The sequence below is a fragment of the Mytilus trossulus genome, chromosome 14 (assembly GCF_036588685.1).
Source record: "Mytilus trossulus isolate FHL-02 chromosome 14, PNRI_Mtr1.1.1.hap1, whole genome shotgun sequence".
NCBI classification, from domain to species: Eukaryota; Metazoa; Mollusca; class Bivalvia; order Mytilida; family Mytilidae; genus Mytilus; species Mytilus trossulus.
This window is the reverse complement of record NC_086386.1, coordinates 46,437,247-46,452,220: the sequence shown is the minus strand read 5'-3', so window position 1 is coordinate 46,452,220 and position 14,974 is coordinate 46,437,247. Positions and strand designations below refer to the sequence as shown.

The 14,974-nt window shown below is 28.9% G+C and overlaps 1 protein-coding gene across 2 annotated transcripts in view; it reads left to right on the top strand.

The window, feature by feature from the left end:
- Positions 1–14,974, top strand: part of LOC134697319 (uncharacterized) — a 35,913-nt gene that overhangs the window by 3,308 nt on the left and 17,631 nt on the right. The window contains exon 1 of one of the 2 annotated variants that reach the window (XM_063559517.1): positions 11,993–12,388. The exons of the other annotated variant lie outside the window; for it this stretch is intronic. Coding sequence (XP_063415587.1) covers positions 12,340–12,388 — 49 coding nt within the window. The 5' untranslated portion in view covers positions 11,993–12,339. Of the gene's footprint in view, positions 1–11,992; positions 12,389–14,974 lie in introns of those variants that run through there. 2 annotated transcript variants of the gene reach the window in all.

Here is a 14,974-nt window from a genome sequence, read left to right as displayed (position 1 = left end):
GGATATTTTGGTGAGAAATGTAGTTATAATTGACCTCAAGTTTTACTCTCAATTAGAATGTTTTCAAATCAATTGTTCACAATGTCTTTAATCATTTTGAATGAAACAAAAATTTAAAACAATGATGGGACTTATGGTGCAGATAATTAGTTTCTTCTATGATGTCACTTAGGTTAACATATTGCGGGTTATTTATGCGGGTGTAAAATTTCTCGATCTACATTGAAAAGGTATACAAAATATTTTGGCAGTTATTATTTTGGCGGATTCATTACTTTTATCAATACATTTGCATGTTCACTTTTGAAATGGCGGAATTTATTTTGGCGATTTTGTTCTATGCGCGAAAATTAATACCCTGCAAAAATAACCCGCTATACAGTATATCAGTCTTTATTTGTAAAGGGGGTGTCAACCAACTTCTCCGGAACTTCTCCATAACATTTATAATTGCTTTGTGAAGTATGCTAATAATTCTATTTTTTCAGACCCTTAAATTGTAATTAGATCAGGAAAATATTATTCCTGCGGATGTGTAAAAGAAATTTACAGAATTATTCATACATTTGTGATTCCAGTTCATATTACACTAAAGCCAATTACGTGTACTCTAAATCAATAGCATTAGCTATCTTTGTATTATAACATAAAAAAGGTAACATTTGAGGACAGCTGTGGAAATATGTTATAAAATTTCCCCAATAGTTTATTTCCAATGTCAATAGCTTTATATTGAATGCGTTGAAAATATTGGCTGCATTTTAGAAGAATAATCAAAAGTTCTCTCTTCAAAAATAGAACAAACAAAAGACAGCAAGTTTGATGTAACAGATGCTGGTCAGTCTATAAAGGTACTAATTACTGTTCATCATATGACAGTTTTAAATCTCAAATATTATCCTTAAGAGACTTGTATAATAGCTAATACAATGTTGGATAATTAGCTTTGTACAAAGAACAGATTGAAGATGAATATCAGTTTCTATTTTAGTGTTCTAAAGATAAAATCAGTGTTGAAATCTAAAAATAGATTAAAGACCACTAGGTGATTATTCAATTCTTCATGACATTCTTAAATAAAATAAACTAATGATTATATCATTTGTACAAAGACTGTAAACTTAATGGGTAAAAAAATGTAATTATAAAAAGAACTGAATAGAATAGCTGGAATATTTATGATGGTTGAATAAGTCAACATTTTTGGTGTTATTGAAGTTGTAACTTCTTTTTGTGTATTTTCATCACAAAAGCAAATAAATAAGTTAGAATGACATTTAGCATAATTGAAGTCAACTGTTACAGTTGTAATTTGATGAATTTTATATCAACATGGTATTTTTATGGGTTTTATGTTGCATACATGGATAGGGGTACTCTTATGTGTGAAACATCAATAAAAAAGAAAAGAATAGAATAACTGGAATAACATTGATGGTTTTATAAGTTAGAATGACATTTTTGGGGTGTTGCATACATAGACATGTGAACTTAATGTAATATGTGTGTGAAATATTGGTTACAAAAAGAATAACTGGAATAATATTGATGGCTTTATAAGTTAGAATGACAATTTTGGGGTGTTGCATATGTGGGAACTTAGTGAAATATCTATAATAATTTTAAAAAAAAAAAGAAAAAAAAAACAGAATGCAAGAAGCTTGAATATCAATGATGGCTTTATAAGTTAGGATGACTTTGTGATGTTGCATAAATGGAAAGGGGAACTATGTGTGAAAAATTAATAAAAATAGGTGGAATATCTATGATGTCTTAAAAAGTTAGAATGACATATTTGTGATGTTGCATACATGGAAAGGAGAACTCTGTGTGTGAAAATTCTACATAAAAAAAGCAGAATGAAAATTACTGAAATATCAATGATAGCTTAATAAGTTAGGATGACATTTTTCTTTATTTGCAGTTTTGACATAGTGCATACACATGTAATGTCTAATGCTGATCAATGTAATTCTATTGGTTTAAGATGATCTCTTTTGATGTTTCATTTTAGATGAAGGTTTGAATTACTTTCCACTGTGGGAAATAAGTTTATAAAGTCTTGAAACAAGTGTCCAGAATATCAGTGCTGTCAGGTTTAGTAGTAGTCAAATTAAATTGTATTTTATATAGTTTGTTTGATATCTTTTGATCTGTATTATAACCTGCCTTGTCTGGCCAGGTATAATTAGTAAATTGGAGATGTTCAGTTTAAATGTTAAAGATGAAATCAAATATCTTTTCAGAAGAACAAAAGAAAGATCCTGCAGTTTATTTAGGTTTAGAAGGTTATATAACTTTCATTCTCAAGCTTCAAATTATGTCTTTAAATGCATTTAGATCATTTTCAAAAAAATTAAGAACTATTTTTGTATAAAATTTTGAGGAGAGTTAAGGGAGGTAATTATTAAAACAGTTGTGAAAATAATTTTAATTTACTAAAGATATTGATACTGATGAAATGTGTTGAAAATTGGGGTTTTTTTTTGGCAAATGTTATAGAGAAATTATCTCGGACAGGTGCTTGTTTGATTTTTGTACAGGGGTAGCTTTTTACTACCCGTTGTGCTCAATAATACCTAAAAAAGTGTGTTCATGTTGTTTTTTTCTCTGCTTAAATTACAGAGAAAATGATCTCTTGACAAGTAGTTGTTTAATTTTCATACAGTAGTACCTGTTTACTACCTGCCGTGTCAATTGTGAATGAAATTATTGTGATAAACATTCTTAAATTTGTATAATTTTATCACAACTAGAAGAAGTTTTCAAAGAAACAAAAAAAAATCAACAAATGTTTTGTTGGCACTTTTTATAAAATTTTGAATCTTTTTATTTTTTAAATGGTTCTGATGTGATAATTGTACTTTTACAAAGGGAGATAATTGCTTTGATATAACAAGTTTCTTCCCTGCTTCACAACATGTGGTCACCAAATTATGTTTTTCATAAATAAAACTTATGTAACAAACTAATAGTCTCAGTAATAAGTGCAGCCATAAGAAAATTTGTGACATTTTTCACCTAGTTGTGCAATTAAAAAAAAAAAAAACTTTTTGGACTATTGTTAGTATTTATGGTTCTATTGTATAGTAAAAGTCAATACTCATTCAGCAGGAGATGGGGAACCTTTGAATCTGGAATATATACTATAAAAATATTTTTACTTTTATTATTTATTCTTGTACATAACTTATGTAACAGACTTTCAAAGACCATATAATAAGTGCAATCCTAAGAATATTGAGACATTTTCCACCTTTTTAAAATTAAGCACAATAGATTTTGTTTTTTTAAATGTTAGTATGGGTACTATTATAAAATAAAAGTCGTTACTCATTCTGAATTAGGAGGGAAACCTTTAAATCCTAAAAAAAAATACTTGAATAAAAACTTTAAACTTTTATTATTTAATTTTCAATTTTTCATAAAACTATAAATGTTGGACAAAATTTTTAGTTTCTTAACAACTGTATGAAATATTAAATGAAAATGCCCTTTGGACAACACAGGATTAAGCCAAACATGGCTGACAATAGATTTTATGACTTGGACAATGCTTGTTACAACTTTTTAATCCCACTGGAACCAGATTTGAGAATTTTATGTTCCAAATTGACATTTTGATGTGTTTTCAAATTAAAATGTTAAATTTAACATTGTAGTTTGGAAATAAAATTTTAATTTTTCTCCAAAGGAACATTATTGTTCCAACATGGCATTTTCATGGTTTTACACATGTTTTTATGGTGTACCATTTATCTATAGATTTTACAAGATAATTTTGAGAAACAATAGAATTGAAAGTCTGACATTTTCATGTGCAGTAGCCTGTCTCTTTATGGTAATTAAACAACAATGCAATTTACAGCACATGATAATGATAATTGCTGTCGATGACATTTTCATGCTTTTACACTTCCCTAATACATGAATATAAATTATGCAAAAAATAAATGGGGTAATTTTCTTAACTGTGCAGTACGTTGCTTGATCACTATATCACTATGGTTTATGAATTGGATAGGTATTTCACCAGTCAAGGTAATTATCAAAAATTATGTCATTCTATATTAATCATTTTGATTTATTTTTATCAAGATCAGATATGGATAAAAGATTTTATAAAGGGGCCCCAAACTATGCAAAAGTAAGAATAGAACATGTGGAAACTAACATTAGCCATATATGTAGCTATTTGTTACTAGTTATATATATTTTGGAGGAGATAGAGGCTCTTTGTGTTTGGTGAAAAGTATTAGAAAGTTAATATATCTGAGGACTAACTTCCTATCTTGAAAATTGAAATAAAAGAAAGTGCATGGTGATGTGAAACTCTTTTGTACATCAAAAAAATATAATTCAGCATATTTATGGGGAAGATTGATATTTTTAAGTGCCAGTCTGCCTAAGAATCAGGCAGTGGTGAAAACATGACAAAAAAAAACCCACCCAATTTGACATTGATTTCACTTCATATATATATGATATGTAGTTTTGCACAAAAATAACACTCATTTCCATTTTCTGTTCACATAATAGAAGATACTATTTGGTTGAAATGCACTAAAAATTAACAAATAAGGGGAGATAACTCTGTAATTTACTATCATTGTAACCAATTTTCTAACCAAGTTATTTGATATTACCAGACACACACAAACAAAAGACTAATAAATTTTAACTCAGGATGATGGTTAGTATTGAAAAGCATGATAAGCTTGGTGGGTTTTTTCTAATCATGTTTTATTTTTTACCTAATTGCCTGATTCTTTCAAAGACTGGCACTTAAAAATCATTTTGATAGTTAGAAACTAGTAAGAAAAAATACAATCCATCTGGTTGACTCTCACCTTTGTTTTTCTTCTACAGTACTTCAATGCCACTTATAAGTTTACAAATGAACCATAAATGAAATAATGACTGACCATTTACAGTTATAATTTGAGTTGTCCTGTCTGTCATGGCATTGTCTTTGTTCTTACTTGTCACTGTCATATCCTATTAGATTACACATGACTTTGCATTCTAATGATGCAGCTGACTATTAAAAAAAAGCCTTCATCTGCTTTTTTATGCTGTTATAAACATTTTAAAATGCTTCTTCTTTCTACTTAAATTATGGTTGAAAGCGTGAGATTTATTTGGACATAAATGATTTTTGTTTGGCTGGGAGTGATTTGGGTTATTTTTTAGAGGCCAACTGTTTTTTCAAATGTATGGGTAGATCAATTCAAGTGAAGCAGATTGTCTTACGGTGCTTGCATTTCCGTTACTTTTTCAAGGACCTTAAACTTGAACCTTATGCATTATAATTGTATGTTTTAGACTTCTTTAACAAATAAAATGTAATAAAATTTAGTTAATAAAATTGAGAATGGAAATGGGGAATGTGTCAAAGAGACAACAACCCGACCATACAAAAAACAAGTCTTTTCCAAAAAATGCATATAAGGTCATGACCATATGGCTGTTAAATAATGGTTCTCTGAAGTTAATCAATCATAGTTTTATGTTACAAGGGACAGATGCAAAAAAATATGACATCTCTCATGTTGCTTCTGTCCATGATTGCGTTATTTTACAATGATACTTTGTCATAATTTAAAGGAATCAGTAGTTTTTGACATGAAAATTTGATATGTTAAAAAAAGATACTACAGTTTCACTGCTGGTTTCTCCATTAAATATATTTGGCCTTTTATTCTGTATTGTAAGACAAAAGATCAGCAAAATTTAACTTAAGTCTTTTGTCATATTTTTTTTTATTTTTTAATCTGATTCAAAATCAACAATCTGCATTTCATATGAAAAGTTTTCTTTTGAGAGTTTCAAAACTGTCGCACAGTATTATTTTGCCCGAGTGACATTCAAAAATCATAAAGACATTTGTCATACAATTCAGAAATAAAAAGGTTCATTAAATTTTAAAATGTCCACCAGACTTCGAGTGGTTTCAAAAATGGAAACATTCAAACTCTGACAGATTTTTGTTTTCTTAAAAAGCAATAAAATTTATTTCATAATGGAAGTTAAAGTTGAAAATTTCAAAAAGGAGAATTTGATATCTGTATTGGAAACAACAGATGGCTTTTCAGGTATAAAAATAACTTTGAGGGGTCAGGTAGACGAACAGGTTAATTTACCTGGCCAGGTAATTCTTTGAAGATGCTATCAAAGAGTAATAAAATTAAATTCAGATCAAAGTTTTACTACCATGTAATCATACATGTAATACCTGAACAATTTTATTACCTCTGAATCTAAAACTAAGGTATAAGGTTAAGGTAGTTTTATTGCCCCCCTCCTGAATACTAGAGTTTAGGGGACATTAAAATATCACACCTTTAAATTGCAGGTAATAATTTGCCCCTTTGTACAGGGGCAATTAGGTCTTTGAAGTCTTCAAGTTTTATGACATTGCCATTAGGGGATGTTTTAGTTTATTACATTCTTTAAAGAGTTATTGCCACTTGTTTTAACTCTCTTTTGTTTATTGAGTTTAAGAAAAAGTAACTATGATGTAATTTAGCAACTAAAAAAAAGTCATAAACTGTGGATGTGTTCATTAAAATTTCTTGGGTGGAGGAAATTTCTAATTGTGTCCAAATAGGGAATCCTTAGATAAAGTTTTTTAGTATTCCCTCCTTTTAAGGAAAAAAAAGAAAAATTAAATTCAACATGAAATGTTATTCAGGTTCTCATGACAATAGTCTAATGATGTAAGCCTAAAAATTATTTATACGAAAATAAGGAGACTTAGATGTGGTTTTGATTATCCATTTTAAACGACTACCCACCAAAGACCATAGATTTGAGCAGTCTCTTCGTGGCTGTCACTTTTTTTGCTTTTCTTCATTAGCCTTTGGTTCTTTTTCCCCATTAACTAAACTTGAGGGTAAAGACCACAAGACTACTATCTGCCAGAAAGTTGTAGCTTATTAAGAGTTCTTTATTACCATTGACAAAAATATGGACACTTTACTTTCCCAATTGTAAACATACATTTTGAGCTTTCTAAAATTTGAGATACATATTAAAAAGGCAATCATTGAAGAGAATCCAATCTAACATGAATATTTTTTTATTCATATAAATTTCAAACTTTTTTTTCCCATTTTCCCCAGAAAATCTTGTTTTCTTGTAGTCTTTGTAGAATTTAAAAACTTTTTATCAAATTAATCATTTAATTACAATTAACTCCTGTAAATTAAGTGTTTAACCTAAAGGCAGAGGGACAATATTCTACTGTACATAGGAACAGTAGAACTTGTTCTTCCAAAGGTTTCTGGCTTTGATGTTTTTTTCACAGGTTAGAATGTACAAAAGGTGTAAAGAATAGCAACTCTACAATCTTGTTTTCATATGCTCTTTGATGTTTGTCTTCAGGTGAAAGTGTTAACAAGGGGATTAAGAGAATTAACAATACACATTTATGTTAAGTCCTTTCTTATTGTTTTTTTTACTAGCCTGTTTTCTTCTCTGTTCTAAATTTTCAAGTAAAGATCTTTATTTGGAATTTCAAAACCAGTTTTATATCAATTCAAATACTGCCTCTTTACCTACTTTTTCTATATTTTTTTTGATAAATTTCTTTCTTTCTCATTTGGATTAAAATGTTTTATTTTTTTGCTTATGAATTTTCTAGTGAAATAGCAAAGAGGACTTGCATGGGGTCTGTTTCTCAAATTGTAGTTCAAAAGTATGCTATGTAAATGTGAGAAATATAAATGCATCTCTGTGGTCTCCAACTGTCCAAACTCTCAGCATAAGTATTAGAGAAGAAAGAAAAAAGAAACAAAAATCAAGGATTATTAATTTTTATATAACAATGGAAGCATCATACAAAGTAAATCTGAATAGCAAAATTATACTTTTTTGAAATATGATGGATGGAGATGATGATCCTTTTAATTTTTTTTATGTAAAGTGAAGAATAGAGAGAAATGATTAAGATTAAGATATCACTAATTATGAAAGTGTGATTTTAACAATTTCCTGGATTAGGAATTGAGAAGTTCCTGTCTAGGCTAAGCTTGTGGACCCATACCTGTATTTACAGGTGGTATTCTTCACCCCTTCTTTGATCTTTTACACCTGTAATTAAAACTCATTAATGTATTCAGAAGTGTGCCTGGTGTCTGTTCACAGTTTATACAGCAATAAGGAGAAGTGTGCCAGTCATAAAAGGACAGTCTAGTCATGGCTTCTAATATGGTGAAAAAACATGGCTTCATATTGAAAGTAAACTGTAAAAGTTTCATGACGAGTTATTGTTATAATAATAAAATACGTTACAAATGATAATTTGATATTCTGATCATGGCTTCAAATTGAAAATATATTGTAAAAATAACAGTTGTGAGTTATTGAAGAAACAATATAACATGTTGCAAATGATGATCAGGCTTTTGAATATTTATAGTGCTGATTTTTTAATATAAAGTGTGGAATTTGACATGTTCCTACAAATAGTTACAATAAAAAGGCTTATTAAGCCTTTAATAAAAAATTTGCTCATCCAATGCTTTTTGAGATTCTTTTATTTTGAATTGAAGGGTTGAATTTCAAATGAATTTATTCCTATAAAGCAAAATCTGTTTGTCCAGGGCTACTTAAAAAATATATGGTATGAATGCCTGTTTCCAATGAAGATCTTAATTTGGACAAAAGAATCCTTTTTTATTGCTCATTTTAGTTGCTATGGGGTATGGGCTTTGCTCCTTGTTGAAGGCTGTACATAACCTTTATTTGATAACTTCTGTGTCATTTGGTCTCTTATGGAGTGTTGTCACATTGGCAATCATACCACATCTTCTTTTTTATATCCACACATGATCTTATTTCCTTATTTCATTAAATAAAGCATCTAAAACTGAATGCAATTTTCCAGCACTATTGCTCCAGCTAAATATCATTATTTATACCATATTAGTTCCTGCTTTATAATAAACTATTATGGGAAAGAATTTTTCTATTATTTTTTCAAGTGGATTGAAAAATTAATCATAATAGAAAATGTATTTTTGTAAAGATAAGCTGATGATGTCAAATGCTGACCTTGGTCAAGACGTACAAACCTTTTCTCATCTTTATGCAGACATTGATTCTGTAATACTTAAAACCTTCTAAATCTCTTATCTTATCATGTTTGCATGATTTAAGTTTGAATTTAGATGTATTCTTAATTTATGAATAGAAATTTCTAATGAAAACCATCCCACTAATTCAATTTGATTAAGTAAGTGAAGAACCTATTAATCGAAGAAAACCTTAAATTATTTATCCAAGTAAAGATGATTTTAGATATCAAAAAGGCATTGAATGTCTTATTTTTCTTATTAAGTCTGAAAAAAGGATTTAAGATAGCTTGTTTCCTTGGCATCTTATATTTAGGGTTGACCACACCACTATTATAATGGTAAAAAGACATATTATTGGAGGGAAGTTCATCTGATTGACTGTCTGAATTTAAACAATATACATATTTATTTTTATTTCTTACAAAAAGTTTGAAAAGTTAAACTTTGCCACCATGAATAAAAAAAATGTGTTCTTGAAAATGAGGACGGAAGAAGATAGGTTAAAAGTCAAGAGCCTCTTTGGTGGGAACGGGATACAAATAGTATTGTTTTGTTAGATTGCAGTTGAAAATGTTTTGACTTGTAATGTAGGTTATGCTCTCAAGTCAAAACATCTCCAACTGCAGTCTAACAGAACAATTATACTAAAGATTTCATTGTTGAAAAGGTGCTGATAAAATATATAGGTTTGAAATAAATGAGACTAGCATATCAGTTTAAACAATCTGAAGATTTCCCTGGAAAAATCCTTTTGCTATCAGGTTCTCAATGCAAACATAGATTTATCTGGATCAGGTATTATCTACTAACAAAAGGATAGGTAATCCCGTTCAGATGATGAAAGTCATCCTTTGTAAATAGAAAGGATTCATTAATTTCTTACACCTTGCAACAGGAAGAGCTAAAGGTGTAAAGTAAATAAATATATTTATTCTTCTAATTAAGTGTGTTGAAATAAAATAAAAAGGATATTTTTTGTATTAAGATTTTTTTTAAGAGGATGTAAATATTGATTCAGTTAACAATTGCATAATGTTGATTTTTTTGTTCCTGCATTTGGTTTGACATGCATTCTGGTTGCTGTTTGATGCTGGTTGGCTTTTCAGACAGTACTTGGTCATTGACTATTTTGTTTTTTCATTAATTTGTTCCCATTTTGTAAAATCTGTAAATTTTTATAATGATGTTTGGTTTTGGACCGATATAAAAGCACACTTTCTGTTAGTTCTGACTCAATAGTTGTAGGATTTTATGATACAATTTGAAACATTTTTTTCTGGCTGTCTGAAACTGGTCAGGATAGATAATATTGCAAGTAAATTTCATGCTTTTTGCAATAGATTAATAAAAAAAAATCTATTTTCAAAGTAAGAATTCCCTCTAGTTATAAGAGTTTTTTTAATAACAGGATTCTTTTATAGTGTTTAGAATCTTTAATTTTACTGTTGGCACTATTTACTTAATGTGTATTACTATTATCATTGTTTTTACAACAATAATTGTGAATCCCAAAAGATGTTCCTGGTCTAGTCAGGGCTTGTGCCTCCCTACCTGAGTATAGGCTTTATCTTTTGTCACCTAACCCTTTGATGTACCACACTGCTGTAATTAGCTTGATTGGTGTTTTTATTGCAATGATAGAAGTGTGTCCATCATAAAATCATTATAGACTAACTGTAAAAAGTCTGTCTGGACATAGATTAGAAAATTCCTCTTAATTTTGTAAAGGTGCAATCGTTTTGTACTGTTTTTCCAATAAAGTGCAGTCATTGTCTTTTTATAGGATTTATTTTAATGAGGTGTTAAGAAAAGATAGAAAAAGTGTTAAATTGAAATAAAGACCAATCAACAGGATACCATGTCTAGTCTAGTCAAAGCTTGCAATATGAAATTGTCAATTTCCAGTGTCCTGAGAATTAAAATAAACCTACTTTTGATGAGATTTTATGCAGTTTTAACACCAATTTTTAATTTTCCCTAAACTTGAGAAAATGTTTGCTAAATCTGATAGTCAGGGAGGGGTTTACATAGATATATAAGACAATTAAGAGCAACATTATAATTAGAAGCATGCTAATTTGGTTTTTCTCTTATCATTAACCATATGTAAAAGACAAAACTTATACATTATTTCACCTTGTTAAAAGTGGGACAAAATGATACTTTATTTTTTTTCAAAAACACTCAGACACATATTTACATGTGTAAAAAAAAGAGTATTTTACATAATAAATGTCAAGAAGAAGAATAAAACTGCATTTAAGAATGCAGACGAAGTCCTTCTTTACAGTTGTGCCATAAAAGACTAGAAATGATTCAGAGGCTTAAAAGGGAAAGGAGAACTGTAGAATAGGACCATCCCAGTCCTTCCTTGTTTTAAATAATCTGGGTTTTTTTTGGAATCAAGTAGAACATAATATTGGTGCTAAAAAGATTTTGATATATTTTGGTTTCCAACTACCTGTATGCTGGACAAATATTTAACATTTTTTATAATTTTCAATTTAATATGCAGGTTTTCATTAAATTACTAATCAGAATTAAATTTGAAAATATGACACTCTTTGTTTTTTTATTAAATATTAATTAAGGTATAGAATAAGTCCTTACAAATATTATTTTTTTAAATATCATATTCAATTTGTATCAATTTCATTAAAAATATTACAGGTAAAAAAGCATGTGTTCACTTGAACAGGTAAAAATCAATGTTAAAATTAGATATGTCAATCAAAATTTAACTGACCAATCAGAGAACCGAATTTTATTTTTCTGCTAAATTCAAACTTGAATGTCATGGTTGAGTAATTTTAAGCACACTTCAATGTTTACATTTTTACACCTTGATGCATTTTGATGTCACATGACCTGTGAGAACAAAAGAACCCAGATTACAGTGTTTGTATATCATTTTAGCCCTGAGCTGAAACCAGCAAGCTAGAGTATATTTTGTGTAGTGAAAGTAGACTGTAATCAAAACAAGTTTTTCATATTTGATTTTTTTGTATGCCTGACCCAAGCTGTGGTTTTATATATAAGGACAGTTTTCTAGTCTAGGATGTAGTTTGACTTTAGCATCCTTAACGTGAACACCTTATCTTATAATATTATAACTTCAAAGAATTGACTTGTGTCTTAATCCATAAGGACCTTATATCACACAAGGACATATTATACTAGAAACAAGGACATAAGTGTGTTGTGAAACTTTGAAAAAAACATTTGTAACTATTTGTGGTGTCAAAGGTTATCCGGCCTTATGCAGTTCAAGATATGCAACTTGTCTACTATGCATCAAACTATAGCTTGTAAGTTTTATTTTATTTATTTTATATAGGTATTTATTGAATGTTTTATACTTATTCAAGTTTAGCTTTTATTTTGCATTTATTTATTTATAATAAGTCATATCCATATAGTACAAACATGGAAATATTAAAAAAAATAAAAAATAAAAAAAAATATTGATATAACTTCCCAAATCAATTTGAAAGAAATATAATATTAAAGAAAATCAATAAGTATTTAAAGTAAGTAGTGAGAAATATTATATGAGATTATTACAATCTGACAAGTACAATTGACTTTTTGTATACCCTGATACTTTAGTAGTTAAAAAAAAATGTCAACAAATTTGATGAATTGTCTGTTATTTTTCACAATTCAATTCAAATTAAATTCAAATAAAACTGTCATGTCAGTAACAGTATTCCAATTTGATATATTAATCTAAACAGTAGTAAATAAAGTTTGATAGATCAGATTTATGTTACAGGTGACAATTTTAATGGGTTAAAAAGTTATCTCTTATGTCATCAGTAGTACTGTCATACCACAATATTAGAAAACTAAATTTTAAGTTTCCTGGGGGTTCTCATAAGTTACATGCACATGGACATATTTATGATACCTTTTACACATTTTACCAAAAAGATGTCTCAAGATCTCATAAACCAAAATATGAAACCTAAAGCCTCAGGTTTTGTTGATTAACATTTTTTTGCTGCCTTCTATGCATCATTTGAATCGAGTTCGTTTAAGAAGTGGTTTGAGTTAAAAAGACATTAAATTTAATTTCAGACTTGTGGTCAAGTAATTTTAGTATTTTTGCCAATAAAAAATTGACAATGAACTTTTTATTATTTCCAGGTGAATTGGGTTGAGTTTCTGTTTCAAAAATTAGCTTGAAAGAGAAAATAACAAGACATTCACTTTATTGAAATATATTAACAATAGAATAGCCACCCCTTTAAATTTAATATTCCAGAAAGTGAAACATTAGCCAAATCAACCTTGAAAGCCATGTCATTACTTTAAAACATTTTGATGGATGACTGTCATAACTCCTCAAAATTTACCTTTTTCAACATCAGAAGTTTCAATACACCTTTCAACAGGTAAAAAATTAAGTGCAGGTAATTGATCAAAGGTCAGATAATTAGATTAACAGGTGAAAATAGTGTTTTGGTCTCTGAAGCATATGACATGGTGAGTGACACATGCTTAGTGACAAAATTTGCCACTTTGAGAAAAACTGTTGAAATGAGAGCACACTTTTAAGTGTGATAAATCTTTAATGAGGGATATTTTTATTTCGTGAGAAAGTTTAAGAGGAATGTATCTTGATATTGGTATGTAAGATACAATTAAGTTCATATCCCCCCTTCTTGACTCTTTTTGTAGGCAACAGAAAGTTTAATATTTGAAAAACAAGGAAATGGAATTTGTTTGACAACAACATTATCTATTGAATAATGTCTCCTTTTATTAACTAATTAATTGCATGCTCTAAATCTGTTATGTAGACCATAAAACAGTAGGCCATCTTTCAGAAATTCAAAAATGATACAGATACTAATTAATGACATCTGGTTCCAGCAACTGTTTCCCTGTTCACATATCAATACTAATTAATTAAAGGGACAGAAGACATCAAGGGTTAACAGTCTATGGTATAATTCTCATATTAATGTCAGGTTGTAAAATCTCAAAATAACTGTTCCCATGATTAATTTACATGATGATGGTGTGAAAATAAATCTGAAACAAAATGGTCCTATCAGTATAGCAGTGTTTGTATACACAGCATGGGTTGGGAGAACTTAAAATAGTAGTGATTTGTTATCATCAGATAAGTGTTGCTACATGGCACACTGTACCCAGTTTGATGCTTGTTTCATGGTTGATGTCACTAGGCAGGGGGTGGGGTCATCATTGGAATTGAATATTTTTCATCAATGCTGAATAAATAATTATTAAATTTACTCTTTGCAATTATTTACATATTTGCCAAAAACACTTCCAAATGTACAATTCAAGTCTAGATTTAAAAAGTTTTTTTTTACTGGTAAATACGCTTTCAGTCTTTCAATGGCCTTCTCACAACTGCTTAAATATTTAACAATTATCTGACCCTCTACATTTGTTTACATACTAACTGAAGTTACTTTGCTTAACACTTGTACATTCCCATAATGTAGCAGAATTGTTTGAAAGACCATACTTAAAAGTCCGTAAAATAAACAAGAAAACAAAAACAATTTTCATATTTAAATGAAATTGAGTAGATATTCAGAGTTCATCATTTCCTGTTTAGAATTTTGAGTATCAAAGTAAATTTTAGCTCAAGAATTAAAATTGACTTTAGGGAAACGCCATAAATCGTTGAATCTGACAGTTTGTACAATATCAGATTTTGAAATTTCTATTAGTACAAGCCATTAGCTTTAACCATTGACAGAATAGATAAATATGATGCTCCCAATTTGTATTTCAATTTTTAAAGATCAATTGAATTTGATTGTAATTGATTCCACGCTGTATTATTTTCGTTTTCTACATGGTTAAGTCTTGTGCCTTCACCTGTTTATTCTGACCTATCTTTAGGTTTATCT